At 42.6% G+C, this 26,592-nt stretch overlaps 1 protein-coding gene across 4 annotated transcripts in view; it reads right to left on the bottom strand.

Moving 5' to 3' along the window:
• LOC127440738 (gastrula zinc finger protein XlCGF57.1-like) overlaps window positions 1-26,592 on the bottom strand; it is a 38,219-nt gene that overhangs the window by 5,968 nt on the left and 5,659 nt on the right. For 3 of the 4 annotated variants that reach the window (XM_051697545.1, XM_051697546.1, XM_051697543.1), the window contains exon 2: window positions 24,039-24,164. In XM_051697545.1, coding sequence (XP_051553505.1) covers window positions 24,039-24,147 — 109 coding nt within the window. In that variant the 5' untranslated portion in view covers window positions 24,148-24,164. Of the gene's footprint in view, window positions 1-23,547; window positions 23,683-24,038; window positions 24,165-26,592 lie in introns of all 4 variants that reach the window. The other variant, XM_051697544.1, reaches the window with a different exon arrangement.

Below are 26,592 nucleotides of genomic sequence, written 5' to 3'. Positions count from 1 at the left end.
GGGTCTGCCTCCTCCAGGGGCAGCGCTTGCAAGTTCACCACCTGGTCCCTAAAAGGGGTCGTGGGAACCTTGGGCACATAGCCCGGTCGGGGTCTCAGGATCACGTGAGTAGCCCAGAGCGAACTCCAGGCACGTTTCGCTGACAGAGAACGCTTGCAGGTCTCCTACCATCTTGATGGAAGTGAGCGCAGTCAGGAGGACAGTCTTCAAGGAGAGTGCCATAAGCTTGGCTGACTACAAAGGCTCAAAGGGGGCTCTCTGTTGACCCTGAAGAACTACAGAGAGGTCCCATAAGGGAACGAGGCGCGGTCTAGAGGGATTCAGCCTCCTGGCCTCTCTTAGGAACCTGATGATCAGATCGTGCTTCCCTAAGGACTTACCGTTGACTGCGTCGTGGTGTGCTGCTATGACGGCAACGTACACCTTCAAGGTGGAAGGGGACAGCCTCCCTTCCAACCTCTCGTGCAGGAAGGAAAGCACTGATCCGACTGCGCATCTCTGGGGGTCTTCCCGTCGGGAAGAACACCACTTAGCGAACAGACGCCACTTAAAGGCATACAGGCGCCTCGTAGAGGGGGCCCTAGCCTGAGTGATCGTATCTACAACCGCAGGTCAGACATGGGATTCCAGAGGTCTGGTCGCGGGTACCAGATGGTGCCCCGTCCCTGAGAAAGAAGGTCCTTCCTCCGGGGAATTCGCTGGGGGGGGGGGGGCTGTTGCGAGGAGCGTGAGGTCCGTGAACCACGTCTGGGTGGGCCAGTAGGGTGCTACCAGGACGACCTGCTCCTCGTCCTCCCTGACCTTGCACAGGGTCTGTGCAAGTAGGCTCACTGGGGAAATGCATATTTGTGCAGGCCAGGGGGCCAGCTGTGTGCCAGCGTGTCTATGCCGTGGGGGGCCTCGGTCAGGGCGTACCAGAGCGGGCAGTGGGAGGATTCTTGGGAGGCGAACAGGTCCACATGTGCCCGTCCGAATCGACTCCAAATCAGCTGGACCACCTGAGGGTGGAGTCTCCACTCTCCTCTGAGGGTAACCTGCCGTGACAGCGCGTCCGCTGTAGTGTTGAGGTTGCCCGGGATGTGAGTGGCTCGCAGCGACTTGAAGTGCTGCTGACCCCAGAGGAGGAGACGGTGGGTGAGTTTTGACATACAATGAGAGCGCAGTCCACCTTGGCGGTTGACGTATGCTACCGTTGCGGTGTTGTCTGTCTAAACTAACACATGCTTGCCCTTGATCAACGGCCGAAACCTCCGCAGGGCAGCAGAATTGCCAACAACTCGAGGCAGTTGATGTGCCAATGCAGTCGCGGGGCCCGTCCACAGGCTGGCGGCTGCATGCCCATTGCAAACAGCGCCCCAGCCCGCTTTGGAGGCATCCGTCGTGACCATGAAGACCAGTTCTAGGGGAACACCTGCCCGTAGAAAAGAGAGGTCGGTCCAAGGGCTGAAAAGATGGTGACAGACTAGCGTGATGACCACGTGATGTGTCCCGTGGCGCCATGCCCATCTCGGGACTCGAGTCTGAAGCCAGTGCTGAAGCGGTCTCATATGCATCAACCCGAGCTGGGTGGCTACCGCTGAGGATGCCATATGCCCCAGGAGCCTCTGAAAAAGTTTCAGTGGAACCGCTGTTTTCTGTTTGAACGCCTTCAAACAGGCCAGCACTGACTGGGCGTGCTCGTTCGTGAGGTGCACTGTCAAAGAGACTGAGTCCAGCTCCGAACCTAGAAAAGAGATGCTCTGAACTGGGAGGAGCTTACTCTTTTCCCAGTTGACCTGAAGTCCTAGTCGACTGAGGTGTGAGAGCACCAAGTCCCTGTGTGCGCACAACATGTCCCGAGAGTGAGCTAAGATTAGCCAGTCGTCGAGATAGTTGAGAATGCGAATGCCCACCTCCCTTAGCGGGGCAAGGGCTGCCTCTGCGACCTTCATGAAGATGCGAGGAGACAGGGACAGGCCGAAAGGGAGGACTTTGTACTGATACGCCTGACCCTCGAATGCAAACCGCAGGCAGGGTCTGTGTCGAGGAAGGATCGAGACGTAGAAGTACACGTCCTTCAGGTCTACTGCCGTGAACCAATCTTGATGTCGGACGCACGCCAGAATGCGTTTTTGCGTCAGCATCTTGAACAGGAGTCTGTGTAAAGCCCAGTTCAGTATTCGCAGGTCCAAGATTGGCCGCAACCCACCACCTTTTTTCGGTTCAATGAAGTAGGGGCTGTAAAACCCCTTCTTCATCTCGGCTGGAGGGACAGGTTCTATCGTGCCCTACCGTAGGAGGGTAGCGATCTCCACGTGCAAGGTAGCAGCATTTTCATCCTTCACCAAAGTGAAGTGGATACCGCTGCACCTGGGCAGACGCCTGGCGAACGGAATCGCGTAGCTGAGTCGGACGGTCCGGATCAGCCATTGCGACGGATTGGAAAGCGCAAGCCACACGTCCAAGTTCCACACAAGGGGGACCAAAGGGACAACGTCATCGGACGTGCCGGCAGGTGGGGCCTCGCGGTGGGGTGGAGCTCGAGGTGCCACACCATGTCATGGCCGTGCTGAGTCTAGGGACATCGAAGCACTGACCTGGCTCCTTATGACCACCCCCGGAACAGCCTGGGACGGGGGAGGAAGAGGCCTGTCCTCGTGACCCGTGGAGACTGTCACATCGGGGGTGGATTTGTGCCACAGCTGGGCACTCAGGGGCGGGAGACCGCCGCTGGATATGCCGGATAGCCTCCGTTTACTGCTCCACCGTCGAGAACTGCTGGGCAAAGTCCTTGATGGTGTCGCCGAATAGGCCAGCCTGGGAGATGGGGGCAGCAAGGAACCGTGTCCTGTCAGCCTCACCCATCTCGACCAGGTTGAGCCAAAGGTGGCGCTCCTGGACCACTAATGTGGACATCGTCCGCCCGAGAGACCGCGCCGTGACCTCCGTCGCTCAGAGAGCGAGGTCAGTCACCGAGCGCAGTTCCTGCATCAATCCCGGGGTGGAACTACCCTCGTGCAGTTCCTTTAGTGCCTTGGCGGACTTACAGGAGAGCTATGGCGTGCAGGGCGGAGGCGGCTTGTCCAGCGGCACCGTAGGCCTTGGCCGTCAGAGACGACGTAAACCTACAGGCCTTGGACAGGAGCTTCGGGCACCCGTGCCAGTTGGCGGCGCTCTGCGGGCATAGGTGCACCGCGAGCGCCTTTATCCCCTGGGGGATTGCCGAATAGCCCTTGGCCACCCCACCATCGAGGGTAGTGAGGGCGGGGAAGCTGAAAAGATCGGGACCGGTCAGTAAAAAAGTGCCTCCCACGAACTTGTCAGCTCTTCATGCACTTCCAAGAAGAAAGGAACGGGGACGGGGCATGGCTTTGAGCGGCGCCGTGAGCCCAGGAACCAATCATCGAGCTGCGAGGGTTCAGGGAAGAGCGGAGGGTTCCACTCTAGCCAACGCTCGCGGCTGCCCGGGAAAGCATGTCGTCATCTCCGCGTCAGCCTGTGACTGGGCAATCGTCCCCGAAGGGAGGAGCCCAGCTGAGGCTTCCGCGTCCGATGCTGCACTCGAGAGCTCAGCACTTTCGCGGGCTCCGAATAAGAGGTCGAACTCACTGTGAGACGAGCCGGCAGACCCATCCGGAAGCCCAATCGGTGCAGACGAGCGTGCTGGGGAATGGAAGGTCCGCGGGGGGATACCCGGCGGAGATGGTCCCATTGGGGTCCCCAAATCGACCCCAGTGCTTGCCGCGCTGGCCTCATACCCGTGGGTAAAAGGACCGAGGCGGGGAGCCTCTGGGATGGCTTGCTTTCTTACGAAGGTGAGCCGCGACCGCATCGTTGCCATGGACATGTCCTCGCAATGAGTATATGACCATCCACGAACGCTGTCTCCACGTGAGCAGTGCCCAGACACGAAAGACAAGGAATAACACACAATCGGAAAGGCATCTTTAAAAAGACGCGTCTTTAAAAAGACGTTCCGTGTGTGCCGCTCTTTTAGAGAAATATACTCTTTAAGAGAAATATACTCTTATTTCTTCCGAAGCGCCCAGGGGCATTCTCTGCAGTGCACCAGTGCAGAGGAGGAAGAAGCCGCTGAAATGCGCCGTCAGATCCAGCAGAGGTGAATGAACAGTCGTGGGAATTCAGCTCAGTGAGCATGACCGTTCGGCTCCGAAGAGAAAATCTGAATGAGTGGTTGCATACCAGCTCCTTTTATGTCTGGGGGAGTGGCATGCAAATACCACTCGCCAATTTTCATTGGCCTTTTATCAAAGACCAGAGGTGTCTCGGGCTCCCAAGAGTGACCCCTAGTGTCACTACATCGACACAACGTCGAGTGAGTGACAGATATGGAACTTGTTTTTTTTTTCATATATTGTTGAATGCTGAAGTGGGAAAACTGCTGAATAAGCTGGGTTCTTTATTTGTTTTAAGTTTGGTTGCATATTGTAAGGCCAACTTTAGGCGTCTGATTTCCAAGGAAGGTTCATTGGCTTCCGCATAGAGACTTTGGATTGGTGATGTTCTGTAGGCTCCCAAAGCTAGTCGTATACCTTGGTGGTGTACAGTGTCCAAAAGTCGTATGTATGACTTCCTAGCTGATCCATAAATGATACTTCCATAGTCCAGCTTTGAGCGTACCATGGTTCTGTACAAGTTCATGAGAGTTGAGCTGTCTGCTCCCCATTTGGTTTTGGATAAAACCTTTAAAACATTCATAGCTATAAAACATTTTTTTTTAGTGATTTAATGTGAGGAATAAAAGACAGTTTATTGTAAAAAGTGATACCAAGAAACCTGTTCACTTTAACAACTTTAATGGGGACTCCATCCTTGTTATTATTATTAGTGGTGCTTGCGGAGCAAAGCATCACTATTTTAATCTCACATACTTATTAGTGGTGCTTGCAAAGTATCACTATTGTAATCTCACATACTTATTATTTGTGGTGCTTGCAAAGCATCACTATTGTAATCTCACATACTTATTATTATTCTTCTTATTCCGTACAAAACTTCGGCACCTAACTTGTCCCGCACCATTTGTAGTAGACCCATGAATTAGGTGTCAAATCGACCGGCCTATTGACAACACCTGTGCTATGACTTTTCTAAGGGACTGGGGGTACGGTGCACCCCTGGGGGGCAAAAAACATCCCAAGAATTTCCCATAGGCATACTATAGCAAGGGTCTCGCCCATGAAAACATTTTTTTCCCCCTATTATGGCAGTCAATGCAAGAAAGTTGTCAAATCATATCTCCCAATCAGAATGACATAGAAACATGGGGGCGGGCTCATTTCAATCGGGTTACCAATTAGTCTTTAAGGATCATCTTGGAAATGGTGTAGCCATGCCCTAGCAACCATTTATGGCACCCTAGCAACCGCCCCCATAGACTTCCATTCAAAATGGCTCAGAAGGATATCTTCAGAACAGAATGTCGTAAACACTTGGGGATTGGCTCTTTTCAGTCAGATTAGTAATCAGCCAATAAGAATCTCTCTGGTCACTGGCTAGCCACATCCTAGCAACAATTTAGAGCACCCTAGCAACCAGCCCTATTGACTTCCATTAAAAATGGCTGAGAGGGATATCTTTGGATCAGAACATACTACAGACATGGCAGTTAGCTTATTTCACGTGGGTGAGCAATCAGTCTTCATGTATCCATTTGAAAAACTACTTAGCCACACCCTAACAACCATTTAGAGCACCCCAGCAACCATCCCCACTGACTTCCATTCAAAATGGCTGAGTGTGATATCTTCTGATCATAATGTCCTAGACACATGTGGGTGCTCTCATTTGATTTGGGCTAGCAAGCCGTGTTCGAACATACCTTGTGTATGGGAGTAAAATGTACCCCAGGGGGTAAAAAGGGGGGCAAAAAACCATACCAAAATGTCCCATAGGGTACTATGGAAAGATAATTTTATTCCTACTATGGCAATGCAAGAAAGTTGCCAGATCATATCTCCCAATCAGAATGACATAGATACATGGGGCGGGCTCATTTCAATCGGAATACAAATCACTCTTGGAAATGGCATAGCCACGCCCTAACAACCATTTATGGGACCCAAGCAACCACCCCCCATTAACTTCCATTCAAAATGTCTCAGAAAGTTATCTTCAGAACAGAATGTCATAAACACTTGGGGATTGGCTCTTGTGAGTCAGGTTAGTAAGCAGCCAATAATAATATCTCTGTTCACTGGCTAGCCACACCCTGGGAACCATTTAGAGCACCCTAGCCAGCAACACTATTGCTTTCACTTAGAGTGTGATATCTTCGGATCAGAATGTCCTAGAGACATGACAGTTGGCTTGTTTTAATTGGGTGAGCAATCAGTCTTCAAGTATCAACATGGGAACTACTTATCCACGCCCTAGCAACCAATTAGAGCACCCTAGCAACCAAACACCATTGACTTCCATTCAAAATCACTAAGATGGTATCTCAGGATCAGAATGTTGTAGAGACTTCCGGGTTGACTTACTTCACTCAGGATAGCAAGGAGCCTCATTAAGAATCACTCTGTTAACTGCCTAGCAACCACATGGGGTTACCCTAGCAACCAAGTAACAATTCATATATCTCTGCACCAGAACATCGTAGAAACTTCCGAGTTGACATATTCCACTCAGGATGGCAAGTAGCCTTGATAAGTATCACACTGGTAACTGCCAAGCAACCATATGGGGCTACCCTAGCAACCAAGTAACAATTCATATATCTCTGCACCAGAACATCGTATAGACTTCCGGGTTGACTTATTTCACTCAGGATGGCAAGGAGCCTTGTTAAGTATCACCCTGGTAACTGCATAGCAACAAGATGGGTTACCCTAGCAACCATGGAACAACACCAATATCTCTGCACCAGAACATCCTACTGTCATGGGGGTGGCCTCTTTCAACTTGGGGCAGTTGCTGGGACATCGTGGTGAGAAATTTTGACACAGCAAGCACCACTCACATTTTCTTCAGGAAATGTACCTATCTAGTTATTATTATTATGTTAAATTCGCTTTCTCCTTTGCAGAAATTTTCTCCATTCCATGTTTGACCAAAGCAGTGTAGGTAGTTCTCAGCCAGTGAAGGGGCGTCGGTCACTCAGTCCAGAAGTCCATGAAAGGATTGCAGCAGAGGTGAGTTTTTGTTGTAGAAATCAGTCACAGTCCATGTTACGCTGGAATATAGTATTTTTATTTTAATCTTTTAGGAAGATGTGCTCCGACATTTATATTTAGCATCAGATAGAGTTGTTTACTATGCCATGTATGTATGATCAATGGGAGGAATTTAATTTATATTATTATATATATATATATATATATATATATATATATATATATATATATATATATATATATATATGTCTTTAACTTAAGGATCTATTCTTTGCTAAAAGTTTTAAGCAATAATATTTTAAAATCATCAAAGACTAACACATGAGAAGAAATTTACAAATGTCCATAGAAGGTAAAATAGGACAATAGTTTAACTGGAGGCATTTTCATCAGAAATAACAACCTCATTTGTTTTTTCCCACAATTTATTGTCTTTTTGATGTAGCATTGTTAGCTTCATCTGTTCTTCAGCAAGGTATTTTTATTATTCTGGTTGCACTGCACTTTATAGGTGTGAAGATGGGGAATAAAAATATTTTCTAAAATGTGTATAAGCTTGTCCCAAAAACATCCCAAAATGCTGTAACACATTTTGTCCTGAAGATGGCAGCAAATGCCCTCAGAGTTGGCTAATTATTGAAATTTCTTCCTACTGACTTCATAAACTGTAACAGTGGCAGTGAAAATAACTTTAGTTGTTCCATATTTAGTAAGAATACTTGTTGGTTGGTAATTTTAAATGTTGCAGGTGAAATTGACATTTTGTCGTCACTACATAATTTTTTATGTTTTTATCCTTCTCTCACAACCAAAATAATGTCCTTCCGCAAGATTCATGCAGTTTTATTTTTTAACCACTAGAGGGCCAAAAGCTACATAGTGTAGCTTTAATGTCCAATGCACGTCGCAGATAAATGCCCCTTTTCAGTGGAATTTAACTTTGGATTTGGAATAGATTAAGTATTTTAAACGGGTCACATAAACAAATTTTTTTGACCGTTTTCTGAAGGTTTGTTTCTGAATCTGGCACGTCGACACAAACTTTCTGAAACATTTCTTTGTGTTGTTGGTAGTAGTAGCGCTAGTTGAAAAAGGAATGGGACACCTGTTTGTTTACTGTTGGAGTGACGTGCCGCAACGGACGCTTCCATGGTAGAAGGTGTAACCTGGTGTAATAATTCAATAAATATTTTATTTTTTATTTTATGTACTTGTTATAATCTATATTGTTATGAATTAGCACCATGTTTGTTATTAAGTTGATGGTGTATTTTTTATTTTATTTTGTGTTTTAACATTTCTATGGTTTAGCCAATCGTGTTCCCTTGCTGTGTTAGATGTCCAATCAGTGCTCTGGGTCAAGGGTAAACGGGGCGGGAAGAGGGAAGACACGAGAGGAAGAGAAGGAGAGCAAGATGGAGAAGAGCGTGCGATCATCTGGTGTCTAAATGTTTCACAAATATAGCGTGAACAATGCTGTAGTGTGTTACAATCATAACTGTAGTTAGTGTGTTGTCAAATCGAGAACTAAAACTGATCCTACAGTGACAGAGACTGAACAGGGTCTAGCTTGCTCAGTTGGACTGTGTGTTCATCTAACGAGTCGTCAGTACGAAGATTCGTGGTAGTTACAAAGGAGGATGACACCAGATAGTCCTCTGAGCCACTGAAAATTGATTCCTTTTACTTTCATATTGGTAAAGTGTTACATTTTTTGTAATTGAGTGTGTTAATTTGAGTTAACAAAGAGAAAAAGAGAAAAGTTACTTTAGTTACCTAGTGAAATTGTTAAAAAGAGATATAAAATCCCAATTTATTATTGAGTATAGTAACAAATTCGAAGCTTAAGGGACCCAAGGAAAGTAGTAACCTATACAGTTACAAAACATAGAAGGTAAAGTGAGTAAATAACCACACGTAAACCAAACAAATTGGAAAAACCAAAGTTGATTAATAAGAACTCAGAGCGCTCCCTTATATATTTGTAAAGGAAAGGGTTAAAAGCGCTACAAAGTCATCATTGATTATAGTGTCCGGTCTAGACAGGGTGTGAGTGTTAACAGTTGTGCTAGAGACGAATAGTGTAATTATTTGGATGAAATTTGTTGGATATGCATTATGTGTAAACCGTGAAATGTACGTTTCTAATGTTTTGGTGATTGTTTATTCTCTTTCGACTGAGTTTCAAAAATAGCTGAATTTGAGGGACTGCACACTGTTAGCCAATCGTAACAGAGGGCGTTTACATTGAAGCAAAAGCCAAGCTTTTCAGAAAGATGGTCAGAGAAAGGGTGGAAAATTATCATATATTACAAAATTATGATTGTTTTGGTGAAAAAAATCAACTTTACTAACATTATCAGTGGACCTCAGAGAAGATAATGAAACTATAAAAAAAGAGCATTTCATGGAGTCGCGTGGCGCCATGTGAGGTTCGGATGTATGAACGACGAGCTTTGCGCACTTTGCAAGTTTTTAATTATTTTTGTATCATAAACTGGTGAGATTCAATACACCCTGCTACATAAATGTTCTAAGAAGTCAACATGTCAAAAAATTCAAAATCCTCAGGCTCTGGAGATATTAAAAGACACTTACATGCTGATACCCCAGACAGGCCCACAGACTAGGGACTCGGTTTGGACTGTGCGGCGGAAGAAATTCAGCAGCAATGCTGTAAAGCAGGCAAAAGTCGTGGCGGACCTGGAGGATCTTGCTGTAATACGTCAATCGATTACAGCAATGGAGGCGAAATTCTCTGAGTTGGTTACAAGAATCGGGGACATCGAGAGATGGATCGATTATCTGGAGTCATAGGAGAGGGAATTAGCTGCTAATCCGCAACCAAGATAGACTTGGAACGCGTTTGGGAAAAACTGGAGGATTTGGAGAATCGTAATCAGCGAAACAACGTCCAAATTGTTGGAATTCATGAGCATGAGGAAGGCCGAGATATGGTGAAATTCCTAGACGAGCTCTTCCCGAGTCTGCTCGACATAACAGGCCATAAGATGGAAATTGAGTGAGCTCACAGAGTCCTAACTCAGAGATCTGCTGAGGGAGACAGGCCCTGATCAATTCTGGCAACATTTCTGAGATCTTGTGCTACGATCTTACATCAACGGAAGATCGCTTTTGCACTGATGTTCACAGCCAAATTGAGATTAGATACTAAGGATGGCCACAAAATTTGAATGCCCACAGCAAGCAATGTCCTTCATAAAGTCAATGGGGTGAGTAAGCCATTTGGTGTTTCTTACGTGGCCCCCAAATGAGCTTGACTCGCTGAGCATACACTTGACTGTCTGAGGAAGCTGGGCGCCTTTCTTGTTTCTTTTTGTGCTGGTTCCGCCTAGCGGCTGGAGTTTGTTTTGTGGAATAACACTCCTTCAGGACAGTTGTGGATGAATCTGCTTGTTCTTTGTGCTTATGCCTCCTATTGGTTGGAGTTTGTTTTTGCAGGACATTGGAAGGATTTGGTGATCTGCTGCACTTATGAACAGCCAGCTCACTGAACATTAGTTTGACTGCCCGAGGAAACAGGTTTTTTTAGTGTGTGTGTGCTGGTTCTGTTAGCGGCTGGAGTTTGTTTTGTGGAGGAACACACCTTCGATACAGTTTTGTGAATGAATCTACACGTTCTTTGTGTTTATTCTGCCTATTGACTGGAGTTTGTTTTATAGATTGTTTTCTGTTGTGTAATTCTGTCTCAAAAAATGTGTATGGAAACACCGGACTTGAGCAATCCGACGGCAAAGTTGTTGCAGGTACTCCTGTAGGCGTACATGGATTTTTTTGAGTTTAGAAGGATGGACGGCAGTTGGCGCCATCGTGCGTGAGGTTAATGCGCATGTGTTTTTGTTTTTTGTGGGGTTCAGGGGGAAGTTCGGGGTTTGATTGTTGCACTAATGGGGAACATGGTTTTATAATTTTATTTTTGACACACAATCTATTTTTTCTAACGTGTCAAAATATGAGTGGTCTCTCTCCACGTGGAATGTGAATGGGTTGGGGCACCCCATAAAAAGAAGGAAGGTTATTTCTTTTCTTAAAAAAACAGAAATTTGATAAAGTGTTTCTTCAAGAAACGCATCTTTCCATGCAGGAAGCTGAAAAATTTGGGGTGGACATGTTTTCTTTAGTGCTGGCTCAAGTAAGAGCAGTGGAGTCATTACAATGATAAGTAAACATCTACAATTCAAACGTCTCAAACACATTAAAGACAAATTAGGAAGAGTCATTATTGTTTTAGCAGAAATTCAGGGGCAAAGGTTGATTTTTGGCTAATATTTACACACCTAACGCTGATGATCAGGGCTTTTTTTATAGATTTTATATCTTGAAGGGATGTTGCAAGCCGCTGGCACCCCTCATGATATAATATTGGCAGGAGACTTTAATCTTTTGATGGACTCAGTCCTTGATCATAGTGAAGCAAAAGTGTGTAAGCCCCCTAGAGCAACATTAATGCTTCACAGAATGTGTAAAAATTTTGGGCTTACAGATATTCGGAAACTTTTAAACCCATCTGGGAGGGACTATACAATTTTTCATCAGTCCATAAGATTTATTGTAGAATTGATTTATTTTTATATATCTAAGTCCCTCATTTCATCTGTTGTGGATTGCTCAATTGGAAACATCTTAGTCTCAGATCACGCCCTGGTGAGTTTAGAGGTGTTGCCACATATGGAGAAAAAGAAATCATATAGTTAGTGCTTTAATGTATCCCTTTTGCAAAATCCTGATTTCCAACAAATGTTAAAGACTGAAATCAGTGTTTATATGGAGACCAACTGGTCCTCAGTATCCTCTGTGGGCGTGGCTTGGGAGGCACTTAAGGCGGTTGTTAGGGGCCGGATCATACAGTATGCCTCATTCAAAAAATCCAAAGCACATGAACTCGTGGAATTGGAAGAGAATATTAAAAGTGCAGAGGCAGATCTGAATTGCCGAATGTCATCTGATGGCCTCAGAGAATTGACCCGATTGAAAAACAGATATAATACTATTTTGTCGCAGAAAGAGGAGTTTTGGTTGTTCAGGGCAAGACAGTCATACTTTGAGTCGGGGGACAAAGCAGGGAAGATTCTGGCTAGATATATAAAACAGAGAGAGTCTTTTTATACCATTCCCTCAGTGAAATCTGCTGGTGGTGAAATTTTTACTTCAGCCATTGATATTAATAATGCTTTTAAAGAGTTCTATCTTGATCTCTATAGTTCAACATCTTCGTCTGCTGATGAATATATTAGAAAATTTGTGGAACCATTAGAACTTCCTCAATTGATGACTGAGCAAAAAAATTCTCTTGAATCTGAGATAACCTTGGAGGAGCTTGATGAGGTAATTAAGGCCTTGCCTTCAGGCAAAGCTCCAGGGCCAGATGGTTTTGCCGCTGAATTTTTTAGATCTTATGCTACAGAATTGGCTCCACTTTTGCTAGAAATTTATACAGAATCATTAAAGAACGGAAAGCTTCCCCAAACCATGACACAAGCCCGGATCAGTCTGATCCTTAAAAAGGACAAAGATCCAAGCGAGTGTAAGATTTACCGTCCAATTTCCCTGATCCAGCTAGATGTAAAAATATTGTAAACAATTTTGACTAATCGATTAAGTAACGTTATGACATCTCTTATACATATAGATCAGGTGGGGTTTATTAGGGGCCGCAGCTCTTCTGACAACATTAGGCGTTTCATCAATATCGTGTGGTCAGTGGCGAATGATCAGACTCCGGTCGCTGCCATCTCACTTGATGCCAAAAAGGCGTTTGATATGGTAGAATGGGATTATCTATTTAAGATTTTGGAAATATACAGGTTCTGGAGTACATTTATTGGTTGGATTAAGTTACTTTATAGATACCCTGTAGCGGCGGTACAAACAATTGGATTAATTTCAGATTATTTTACTTTGAATAGGGGCACTCGTCAGGGTTGCCCTCTTTCCCCATTATTGTTCTGTCTTGCCCTGAAACCATTAGCAGCTGCGATAAGAAAGGAGGAGGACTTTCCAGGGGTGGTGGCGGGAGGTGTGGCGCAGAAGCTTTTGCTTTACACAGATTATATTTTATTATTTGTCTCTGACCCTACTAGATCTATGCCTTGCCTCCACAGAATTATTAAATCATTTTCTAAATTCTCAGGATACAGAGTTAATTGGTCTAAATCCGAAGCTTTGGCTCTGACAGCATACTGTTCGATAACAGCTTTTCAGCCGGGCGCCTTCCAGTGGCCCAAACAGGGCATTAAGTATTTGGATATTTTATTTCCAGCAAATTTTTGTGATTTATTTAGTTAATTATGACCCCTTAATAAAAAGATTTTTGAGTGATGTGGACAGGTGGGCTTCATTACATTTATCGATGATTGGGAAGGTTAATGTTATTAAAATGAATTGTATTCCAAAATTCAACTACCTGCTATAGTCACTCCCTATAGATGTCCCCCTCTCTTATTTCAAGCAATTTGATAGCATAGCTAAATCCTTCATTTGGAATGGGAAACATCACAGATTACATTTCAATAAGCTGCATAGGCCGATTGACAAAGGTGGGCTAGGCCTACCCAAGATTTTGTTTTATTATTATGTGTTCAGTCTCAGATATCTGGCTCATTGGTTGCTTCCACCTGAGAGAGCCCCTCCCTGGTTTTGTATTGAACAGGAAGTTCTTGCCCCTATTTAGTCATTGCAAAGACTTTCTATCAAACTAATTGGAGAAGTTAAGTTACACCCCATTATCTCACATTTACACTCTGTATGGACAAAAGTGTCCAGAGTGTTTAATTCTGACATTTTTTTAAATGTTGCCTCGAGGTTATGGCTTAACCCCAAATTATGTATTAATAAGTCCCCTTTTTGCTGGTCAGAGTGGATTGTGAGGAGGGTTACTACATTATATGAGAGTGGAGTGTTGAAATCCTTTGAAAATCTGGTTCAACATTTTGGGATTCCCAGATCTCAGTTCTTTGGATATTTACAGCTGCGACACCTGCTCTGTAGTATTTTTGGGAGTAGCATACACCCCCCTAAAGTGGCAGATACTCTGGGAGTGGTGATTACTGCTTTTGGAACAGGTCATGAGGCATCAGTGTATTACTCCCTGTTAATTCAGAGTCTGAGGGATGGAGCTTCAACCTCTCTCAAGAGATTATGGGAGAAAGATTTAAACTTGGTATTGGAGGAGGGAGAGTGGGCTAGGGTTCTAAAAACATCAAGTCTGCATCTAGAGATGCAAGGGTGAGCCTTATGCAATTCAAGATTTTACATCGATTTTATTGGACCCCCTCTAGATTGTATAGGCTTGGTCTTAAAATTACACCCACCTGCTGGCGATGCCAATCAGAGGATGGAGACATAATCCATGTCTTTAGGGGGTGTGTTAAGATCCAGGAGTTTTGGTTGAAAGTTCAGATTCTTGTATGTGGGCACTCGGCTTTCATATTGCCCCAGACTCTGTATTTTGGGCAATGGGGCGGTTATCAACGTTGAGAATAGGCACATAAAGAGTTGGGTCCTAACTAGCGTCATGATCGCCAGACAGGTTCTTTTAAGGGGTTGGAGGTCGGCTGGAACACCCTCATTTCATGAGTGGTGCTCAGAGATGGGAAGGGTGGTGGCCTTTGGAGAAGGGTCATTTAGAAGGCTAGGAAAATCTAATTTGTTTATAGAGAAATGGGGCAGATACCTGATATTACTGGACATGTAAATATTATTATTATATATTTTATTTTATTTTTTATTATCTTTTTATTTTTATGTATGTCTATAATCATGTGTATATACTTTTATGCGACCACTGGGATGTTTGTTGGGGGTTGGGGTGGGGTTGCGGATTGGGAGGGGGAGGGGTGGTTGTGGGGTTTAAATGATTGAATGATTCCATATAATATATATATATATATATATATATACACTATATTGCCAAAAGTATTCACTCACCCATCCAAATAATTGAATTCAGGTGTTCCAATCACTTCCATGGCCACAGGTGTATAAAATGAAGCACCTAGGCATGCAGACTGCTTCTACAAACATTTGTGAAAGAATGGGCCGCTCTCAGGAGCTCAGTGAATTCCAGTGTGGTACTGTGATAGGATGCCACCTGTGCAACAAGTCCAGTCGTGAAATTTCCTCGCTACTAAATATTCCACAGTCAACTGTCAGTGGTATTATAACAAAGTGGAAGCGATTGGGAATGACAGCAACTCAGCCACGAAGTGGTAGGCCACGTAAAATGACAGAGCGGGGTCAGCGGATGCTGAGGCGCATAGTGCGCGGAGGTCGCCAACTTTCTGCAGAGTCAATCACTACAGACCTCCAAAGTTCATGTGGCCTTCAGATTAGCTCAAGAACAGTGCGTAGAGAGCTTCATGGAATGGGTTTCCATGGCCGAGCAGCTGCATCCAAGCCATACATCACCAAGTGCAATGCAAAGCATCGGATGCAGTGGTGTAAAGCACGCCGCCACTGGACTCTAGAGCAGTGGAGACGCGTTCTCTGGAGTGACGAATCACGCTTCTCCATCTGGCAATCTGATGGACGAGTCTGGGTTTGGCAGTTGCCAGGAGAACGGTACTTGTCTGACTGCATTGTGCCAACTGTGAAGTTTGGTGGAGGGGGGATTATGGTGTGGGGTTGTTTATCAGGAGCTGGGCTTGGCCCCTTAGTTCCAGTGAAAGGAACTCTGAATGCTTCAGCATACCAAGAGATTTTGGACAATTCCATGCTCCCAACTTTGTGGGAACAGTTTGGGGATGGCCCCTTCCTGTTCCAACATGACTGCGCACCAGTGCACAAAGCAAGGTCCATAAAGACATGGATGAGCGAGTTTGGTGTGGAAGAACTTGACTGGCCTGCACAGAGTCCTGACCTCAACCCGATAGAGCACCTTTGGGATGAATTAGAGCGAAGACTGCGAGCCAGGCCTTCTCGTCCAACATCAGTGTCTGACCTCACAAATGCGCTTCTGGAAGAATGGTCAAAAATTCCCATAAACACACTCCTAAACCTTGTGGAAAGCCTTCCCAGAAGAGTTGAAGCTGTTATAGCTGCAAAGGGTGGGCCGACGTCATATTAAACCCTATGGATTAAGAATGGGATGTCACATATGCGTCTAAAGGCAGATGAGCGAATACTTTTGGCAATATAGTGTATATTATATATATATATATATATATATATATATATATATATACACAGTTTTGTTTTGATTTTTGCTCATATATATATTTTGTGGTATCAATAAAATATGTTAATTCCAAAAAAAAACAAAAAAAACAAAAAATGACCCCTTTAAATCTGTGTTTTCAAATATAGTATGCATTTCATTGCTCCAGTCAGTACTTCAGTCAGCACTGTGTGAGCAAGAGGCACCCTCTATCAGTCTGGACGGCAATATCCATGATCCATTACACCACGATAGAATTTAAAAGGCTGTTTTGCTCCTTTGGTTATAATTATAATTTTTCTATGATTTGGTTGACATTTCTGTGAAATTGCCCAATATATGCCTATCATATACAGTACCTACATTTAAATGTTAGTTCTGTTGTTTTGAACTGCATAATCAGAAGTGCAAAAATGTTTTGTATGTACAAAATAACCTTTTTTCATATCAATCATCATGTTATCATGTTTAGGATTTTTTTGTTTTTGTCTTCTATTTATCTTTCATTGTTGCTGTCATATCCACTGCAACACACTTGTCCTGCCACCAGAGGTCTCTGTCTCCTGTTACGTTCCGTGTTTATTTATATAATATTGTTGGATGCTACGTGCTGCTGTGTGCTCTTTCTCTCTCTCTTTCTGTGTTTCTCCGTGTGTTACTGCCGCTCAACCAGGTGCGGAGGAGAGGAAGGTGATCGCTCGCACCTGCCGCTCGTTACTGTTCAACATGCCTACCACACTGAAGCTTGACTTCCAGAGTGCTGTACCTCTCACCTGCCTTGTGTTGTTCTAGTAGTTTTGTCAGAGACCGATACTGTGTAAAACTTATTCAAGTTATGGCTTATTGTAGCCCTCCAAATAAGTAATTAGCATTGTTGTTGTGCTACGTGTTTCTCTGTGTTGGAAGCCGTAGGGAGGTGGGTGCCATTTTATTTCTGTGAATCTTTTTCTCATGTTTCTGCTTAGTTAGGGAGTTAGTGCACATTTCTGTTGTTAATTTTCTTTTGTTTTGTCAGTTTATACAGTTTTACTCCTTAACTAGTTAGAGGGTCCTTTTGTTTGTTGTTTTGGCCTTTTCCCCTCCTGAAGTCTATTTTGCTTCCTATTTTACTTTGTCATTTGGAAATATTGTAAATAAAATACTTGACTTTGGAATTTGACGTGTCTGTTATGCTTGGCAGGGGACTGGTACTCACTCACCCCAACCAGTTTTATGTTTACTTTTCTCTGTTACTCCCTTACCCTAGACCCTTACATATGGGACGTAACACTCCTGATTACTGATCACATGGGACTTCTTTCAAAACACCTGTTGCTCATTTTCTAATCAGACTGCTGGTGTATAGATACCCAGTTCTCACATATTGGATTTGTTTGCCCTTCTTTTGTACTGGTGTTTGGTATTTTGAACCTTTGCTCTGTTTTTGGATTATGCCTCTCTCTCTGGATTTACTTTGGATTGACGCCGTCATTGTCTGATTTACAGAATACTCCGCCCAACACGGATCCAGCGGAAACTAAGAATGTGAATGCTGTTCTTGCCTCACAAGCTTCGCTTCTCTCAGCACACAATGCAGAGTTAGGAAAGCTCTCCCACCTCATAGAGGAGATCCTCAAATTTTTTAGACCCCGAACCAGCAGACTGCACCTTTGGCAACCACTGCTGTCCTGCCACCAGAACTGCCACTAGCACATCCATCATCAAGTAACCCCTGCATGGCACTGCCAGATAAATTTGATGGTTCTTCGGATAAATGTCTAGGCTTCCTTTTGCAAAGCTCCATTTATATTGGTACTTGCTCCTTGCCACTCCATCCGCAATACAAATTCATCTGAGGATTGCAAGGATAACATACCTCCCAAGTATTCAGATTTGCTTAAAGCATTCAGTAAGTCTAAAGCAACGCATCTACCCCCTCACCGACCACATGACTGTGCCATTGAACTCTTGCCAGGTACAATTCCCCCCAAGAGTAAAGTTTATCCTTAGCCCCAGAGACCCAGGCCATGGAGGAGTATGCCATTTAGAGTAAGCTTTTATTCACCTTCTACTTCTGCTGCTGTTTTGTTTTTTTTTTTGTTTTTTTTGGGGGGGTACTGTCAAGTACCCACACCCATTGCCTTCAGTCCCAGCAGCACTTGAGCAGTTACGGGAAGCCAAAATATTCACCAGATTGGATCTCAGAAATGACTTTAATTTGGTTATAATTTGCAAGGGTGATGTGTGGAAGACAGTGTTCTCCACCAGTAGGGGGCACTACAAATACCAGGTAATGCCCTTTTGGGCTTGCAAACTCACCTTTAGTGCTTCAAGCATTTGTAACTGACATCTTCAAGGACATGATTAATAGATGGGTAATCGTCTATATTGATGATATCCTGATATATTCTCCCTCTCTGGACTCTCACATCCAGCACGTACAACAGATAATTCTGCAGCTTATTGACAATCAACTATATGCCAAGGCAGAGAAGTGAGTTTCACCAAGATACCATCTCATTTCAAGGGTACATTCTAACACCACAAGGTATAACTTTGGAAAACACCAAGGTGCAAGCAGTACAGAACTGGCCTCAACCAAAGTTGAGCTTTATCGGCTTCGCAAATTTTTACAGACGTTTTATCTACAACTTTAGCTCACTGCAGTGCCTCTCACTTCTTGGGCCAACCCAATAAATTAAAATGGTCAGAAACTGCCACCCAAGCCTTCGAGAATCTGAAAATGCGCTTCAAAAGCACGTCCATTCTAAAACACCCCGACCCAACATTGCCCTTTTTTGTCGAGGTAGATGCTTCTGAATGTGGCAGTTGGGCAATTCTGTCCCAGAGACATGGATTTCCACCAAAATTATACCCCTGCGCTGTGTTGCGCCTGTGCTGACAGATCACACAAATTTAGCATACATTCAGGGGGCAAAGCGACTGAATTCCAGACAAGCACATTGGGCTTTTTTAACCAGCTTTAACTTTACTGTCTTCTACACACAGTGGAAGCCAGTGCATTTTAAGTCTAGGCCTTCAGTGCGATTCTTGCCATTAAGAAAACACAGTTTCACAATGAATAAGACGCCCTATAGACATTATACATTACATCGCAGCCAACTAATAATAACAACTGACATTTTTAAAAAACATCCATGCACGAAAGCCAAAACCAAGGAGGTATAATACCAGGAGAAAGCTATCTAAAAATATTTGCGCTTTAAATGTTGCTTGCAATAAACTGTTTCGTAAGGGTACACGGTTAATTTTCAAAACTTGAACCGACACTGAATGCTCCAGCCAGCCTAATTTACACTTGGAAAACTCCTGATGTTGCTATAACAATGCAAAAAGCACTTACCAATTTGCTTTAAGTGAAAATCTGCCCTCCTTACCTGTTTACATCTCAGGTTTTTAAATCCATAAGGATATCTTTCTCAATGGCGATAGTGACAGTGACAGCCAACTCGTCAGCTATAGATCTCGCACTCCTTCGCTTTCAAATTACAGCATTAAAGCGTGTTTGCATCAATCAAGGCCAGCTAGAAGGCGTCAAACAGGGACATACTGCATACTAAATACCACACCAACCAAGACCAAATAAATCAATCTGATTGGCTGATGAATCTGACAATCTGACTTTAGATGCCTATTCACTGCACTGTTGAGGGATTCTGTAGAACTTCTGAAGGCCTAATGGGTTGGAGCTCAGCTCAGACCCACGCGCTGCTACAACTAACGAACTTGGATTTGGGCATGTGATTTGTAAAACATCCATCAAGCTTAACATGTAAGCATCACAGAATAAATTCTGATTAGAGAAACTTTTTTTTTTATTAGGCATGTTATGCCAACAGAGAAGGCTTTGCTGGCCCTGATAATTCACCACTGCCTACTCACCAGGGTCCAAAAATATAAAAGTGGATGCCCTCTCACAATTATATGATTTGCCTCTGAAACAGAGTATAGATGACACCATGCTTCCACAGTCCCTGGTGGTTGCTCCTGAAAGGTGGGAAATAATGGAGGGGTGAATCCATCTCAAGTGGTCCAACATGGGTTGCTTGACCATTTTTAATTTTCCTAATATTTTTAAGTGATTACCTCTATGTATTGGTACTGCAAAACCACCAGTTTTTTATTTTACTTGGTTTAACCATGGCAGCCATCTTTGTCATGGTGCACAACAAATTTTGGTTACACAGATGTTTCCAGAAACCTGAACATCTTCACTCAGGATGGTCCTAGCTCCTAATATCAAAAAATGTTCTCTAGAGCACATTACAAAGTACATGTACATACGGTTGTGCTCAAAAGTTTGCATACCCCTGGAGAATTGGTAATATATGTACCATTTTTAAAGAAAACATGAGCAGGCAAAACACTTCTTTTAAAAAAATTTCTTTTATTTCTTATGGGATTCATATTCAACTGTAGGTTATAACAGAATGGCACAATCATAAAACAAAACATGGCAACAAAGAAAAAAATGAAATGACCCCTGTTCATAATTCTGCATACCCTTAGTTGTTAATACTGTGTATTGCCCCCTTTAGCATCAATGACAGCGTGCAGTCTTTTGTAATAGTTGTCTATGAGGCCCCAAATTCTTGCAGGTGGTATAGCTGCCCATTCGTCTTGGCAAAATGCCTCCAGGTCATGCAAAGTCTTTGGTCGTCTTGCATGAACTGCACGTTTGAGATCTCCCCAGAGTGGCTTGATGATATTAAGGTCAGGAGACTGTGATGGCCACTCCAGAACCTTCACCTTTTTCTGCTGTAACCACTGGAGGGTCAACTTGGCCTTGTGCTTAGGGTCATTGTCCTGTTGGAAAATCCAAGAGCGTCCCATGCGAAGCTTTCATGCAGAAGAATGCAAACTGTTTGCCAGTATTTTCTGATAACATGCTGCATTCATCTTGCCATCAATTTTCACAAGATTCCCCTTGCCTTTAGAGCTCACACACTCCCAAAACATCAGTGAGCCACCACTATGCCTCACAGTGGGGATGGTATTCTTTTCACTATAGGCCTTGTTGACCCCTCTCCAAACATAGCACTTATGGTTGTGACCATAAAGCTCTATTTTGGTCTCCTCACTCCAAATAACAGTGTGCCAGAAGCTGTGAGGCGTGTCAAGGTGTTGTCGGGCATTTTGTAACGGGGCTTTTTTGTGGCATTGCACAGTAAAGTCTTCTTTCTGGCAACTTGACCATGCAGCTCATTTTTGTTAAATTATCGTCGTATTGTGCTCCTTGAAACAACCACACTGTCTTTTTCCAGTGCAGCCTGTATTTTCTCGTTACCTGTGGGTTTTTCTTTGTATCCCGAACAATTCTTCTGGCAGTTGTGGCGGAAATATTTCTTGGTCTATGTGACCTTGGCTTGGTATCAAGAGATCCCTGAATCTTCCACTTCTTAATAAGTGATTGAACAGTACTGACTGGCATTTTCAAGGCTTTGGATATCTTTTTATATCCTTTTCCATCTTTATAAAGTTCCATTACCTTGTTATGCAGGTCTTTTGACAGTTCTTTTTCTGCTCCCCATGGCTCAGTATCTAGCCTGCTCAGTGCATCCATGTGAGAGCTAACAAACTCATTGACTATTTAGACACAGACACTAATTGCAATTTAAAAAGCCACAGGTGTGGGAAATTAACCTTTAATTGCCATTTAAACCTGTGTGTGTCACCTTGTGTGTCTGTAACAAGGCCAAACATTCAAGGGTATGTAAACTTTTGATCAGGGCCATTTGGGTGATTTCTGATATCATTATGATTTAAAAAGGAGCCAAACAACTATGTGATAATAAATGGCTTCATATGATCACTATCCTTAAATAAAAGAGTTTTTTTTTTTTTTTTTTTTGCATGATCAGTCATATTTTCAAAATCAATGCCAAAATTTCACAGTTTCTGCCAGGGTATGCAAACTTTTGAGCACAACTGTATATAAACATTTTGCACATTTTTGTTCGTTAGACTTAGAATGTAGGTACAAATGTAATGATTAAGATCACTGAAATTTCCACTTTTAGGGTCAATTTACAATTACTGAATAGGGTCAAATTCACAATTATTGGACGACTTCAGATGGACTGACCCGGAGGAGATTCAGTGTGCATTCAGTTTATTGACCCATCGCCTAGGACCTGAAAAAGTTCCCAAGCATGTATGCAAACATTTGATTCAGAGAGTTCATTCCTTAAGCTCAGGTCACCCTGGTTTTCAAAGAATTTTAACACTAGTGCAAAACTATTTCTGGTGGCACACTCTAATATCGGATGTTACTGTGTTTGTGAAAGGCTGTCACACTTGTGCTCAATCCAACCCAGATAAGCAGCTCCCGGCTGGCCAGATGGAACCACTGCTCATTCCCAAATGCCCTTGGTCGCATATTGCAATTGATTTCCTCACGGAGCTCATGTCTCACAAATTGGATTTGTTTGCCCTTCTTTTTGGACTGGCGCTTGGAGTTTTGACCTTTTGCTCTGTCTTTGGATTACATCTCTGTCTTTCAATTTACAGTTTTGCAAACAGAATACTCTGCACATGGATCCAACTCCTTTGCCTTCATCATCTGACTTACAGTTGCTCTCTTTTATATTTTGGCCTGTCATGTGTTCAACAGATCCAATCCACATTCAATTGAAGGGGTGGATTTACCCCTGTCTCTTGGGCCTACTGATGAGTTGAATACATTCAATAGTAATTGTTATAATCTAAAGGTAATCTAAGCATTTTTAGTCATGTGCATTTATTCCAGATATGTTATTATTATGAATGTTACAGGTCATTTGTGTATTTGACATGTGTGGTGTGACTGAGGGTTTGACCCATGTCAGGAATGCAGTTAACAATGCTTTCTCATTTTGCCCAGCTCCCGGAGAACAAATATACTGTACATCTGGATAAGGCCTGAGTCCCAGTAAGTGTGACTAAACCTTGAGAGAAAAGATAGCCTATGTTGTGTTCTGTCTAATGATGTCATTGTAGTTTTGAGAATCATGTGACTAAGTCAAAGGAACTTGATGCCAGTTAATCTGACCCATTTCTGCTTACCAACTTGATTTAGTGTTTCAAAAAATATAATCCTTTGAATGATTGCATTCAGGTAGTTAAACAGAACGTCATGTTTGTAAGATTTCTATAATTGTCTGTACAGTTCACCTATCAGAACTCTGTACTTGTAAGAGATGAAGTCAATTAATTTGCATATGCCTATAATTACTGTTGTTTCTGCAATCTAAGTTAGTTCAAGATTAGATCCTCAACTCATTTTCTCTTTCTGTCTTTTGCCTTTGGAAACGTGGAGAACTTTGTCTTCAGTAAACTCCATCTCGGTTGATTGAAACTTCAACTCTGTCTCCTGGTCATCATTGTTCATACTGGTCTCTTAACTGGGTATAACTGTATTTCACAATGAAAATTTTTGTTAAAACAAAGATTTTGTACCTCTTTGTTCATTTTTAAAGCATAATTCTTAAGTAAAACAGTGATCTGATGACAAAAGGTGAGTGGCAAAATATCGGTTTTGGCATTTTTTTTATTTTTATTCTTTTAATCAAAAATGTTAATATCGGTATATCCCTAATATGATTATGTGGCTTTTTTGCCAAAACTCTGTGGCAGCCCTAGAAAGTATGTCTTACATGTTTGAAATGACATAAGGATAGTAAATGATGACAAAATTGACATTTTTAGTTGAACTTTTACTGTCATGGTTCTCAGCAGTGATTCAATAAAAATCAAGAATGGGCTCCAACCTCTTTGTTCCTCAGTATCTTCATTCTTCAGTCTGAATGGTTCTGAAATACTGACATCTTCACTCTCCTCTTTAAACTCCTCTTTAACAAACTCCATCTTCAGTAGCATGTCAAGCAGATTTAATTCTAAAGGTCAAAAGAGAGAGAATGGTAAGTTATGAAGCCAACATTTCAAGGGGCCAGAAAAACCTGTAATAAGATACATTTTTCTGTAGATGTTCAGTAACATGAAGTAAAATATTTAAACTCTTTTAAAAGTTTGTATAATGCTATAAAGCAATATTAACTAAAACAGTGAAGTAGGGGTGGGCGATATGACCAAAATCTTATATCACAATATAAGTAATTTTATATCAAGATAACGATATATATCTGTGTCTGCTTTTGTGAACCTACAACACAGATGTCACACCCGTTTTAATAACAAGCTCCCCTTCATTTTCTTGATTTTTCTAGAAAAGTGTAGTCAAGCGAACCTCAGCATGTTAAAGAGATGATTCAGGTGTCTGAATCACAGTGATGCTGTCCCGGTAGAGTGTGTCTTGGTGGGCTACTGCATCCTCTGCTAAAGTGCGCTACCAATCGGCCCACAAAATCAGAATTGCAAAGAATCAGCAATGAGTTTGTTGCCGTGTTTGTGCCATTGTCTGATCTGCATAACTCCTTTACTGAATCTGGCGCTAAACCAGTGTGTGCAAATTTTACCGACTGCAACTCATTCCCCGCTCAAGCCTGGTTTCAGTCTCACGTGTAAATAACATTTATTAAAACATTGCAAAATTTGTAACAATCTGATGGGGGGCTACATTATTAATTTTTACCTGTTTTATTCAGATGGAATGTTTTTTTTAAGTATATAGCCTAATTATGGTCCTTCTCTTCAATCACTTGTTTGTCAGCAAGATGGAATGCAACATGTGCTGAATTACATTCATGTTGTTGTTTTTGGCAGATACTTTTAACAAATACAGTACATTAAAGGGGCAGTTCACCCAAAAAAAATGTATTTACTCACCCTAAACCCTGTATACTCTCTTCTGTGGAACACAAAAGAGTTTAGGCTGAATTTCTACTTTTAGGGTCAATTTACAATTACTGAATAGGGTCAACTTTACAATTACTGGACCACTTCAGATGGGCTAACCTGGAGGAGATTCAGTGTGCATTCAGCTTATTGACCCCATCGCCTAGGACAAGCCCACCTGAAAAAATCTAAGTTCCTGAGCAGGTACGCAAACATTTAATTCAGTGGGTTCATTCCTCCTTAAGCTCAGATCACCCTGGTTTTCAAAGAATGGTAACACTAGTGCAAAACTAATTCTGGTGGCCCACTCTCATATCGGATGTTACTGTGTTTGTGAAAGGCTGTCACACTTGTGCTCAATCCAAGCCAGATAAGCAGCTCCTGGCTGGCCAGTTGGAACCACTGCTCATTCCCTTGGTCACATATTGCAATTGATTTCCTCACGGAGCTCATGTCTCACATTGTGGATTTGTTTGCCCTTCTTTTGGACTGGTGCTTGGAATTTTGACCTTCTTGAAAACACTCTACCAAGTGTAGTGTTTCCCCTAGGATTTCTTTTCAGCAGCAGTGCTGTTGTGCATGCCTCCATGAGTCCGTAATGCCAGACCAGTTTTTACGTGCGTCAGTGAAGCAATAGCATAAAATTACTTCAAGATCATTATAGATGGGTTATTCATGTTCTCCTTGTCATGTGTGTGTTTAATTACCGGGAGGTGGGAGTGGGAGTAAATAAAATGTACTGATGTTTTAATAAAAATAATTAAAACATCAGAAAATTTATAACAATCTCACAGGGGGCTACATTCTCAATTTTTACCTCTAGTTTAATTCAGATGGAATGATTTTTTAAGTATATAGCCTAATTATGGTCCTTCTCTTCAGTCACTTGTTTGTCAGCAAGACGTGATGCAACCTGAGCTGAATTACATTTATGTTGTTGTTCTTGGCAGACACAACTACCTTTAACACATACTTTATCAGGTAGTTAAAAGGGCAGTTCACCCAAAAAATGAAATTTGTCATTACTCACCCCTACGCCTGTATTAATTACTCTCTTCTGTAAAAGACAAAAGATGATTTTAGGCAGAATATTAGTTCCAGTCACCATTCACTGTCACTGCATATTTATTTATTTTCAATACAATGAAAGTGAATGGTGACTGAAACTACACTGTCCCTACCATCTCCTTTTGTGTTCCGGAAGAAAGAAAGTAATAAAGGTTTTATCAGGAACTATCACTTTAAGAATACAAGTCAGTACTCACCAGTTATATTAAATTGCCTTTTAATGTTGACAAAATGCATTGAAAATGTTAACAGATGAAATCCTGAGAGAGAAATTGCTTATAAAATAATATTTTATATATATACACAGTTGTGCTCAAAAGTTTGCATACCCTTGGAGAATTGGTAATATACATATGTACCATTTCTAAAGAAAACATGAGTGAGCAGGCAAAACACATTTCTTTTATTTCTTATGGGATTCATATTCAACTGTAGGTTATAACAGAATGGCACAATCATAAA

The sequence above is a fragment of the Myxocyprinus asiaticus genome, chromosome 5, assembly GCF_019703515.2.
Source record: "Myxocyprinus asiaticus isolate MX2 ecotype Aquarium Trade chromosome 5, UBuf_Myxa_2, whole genome shotgun sequence".
In the NCBI taxonomy this organism is placed as follows: domain Eukaryota; kingdom Metazoa; phylum Chordata; class Actinopteri; order Cypriniformes; family Catostomidae; genus Myxocyprinus; species Myxocyprinus asiaticus.
Note: the sequence above shows the minus strand (reverse complement) of the source record. Positions and strands in the feature narration are given on the sequence as shown.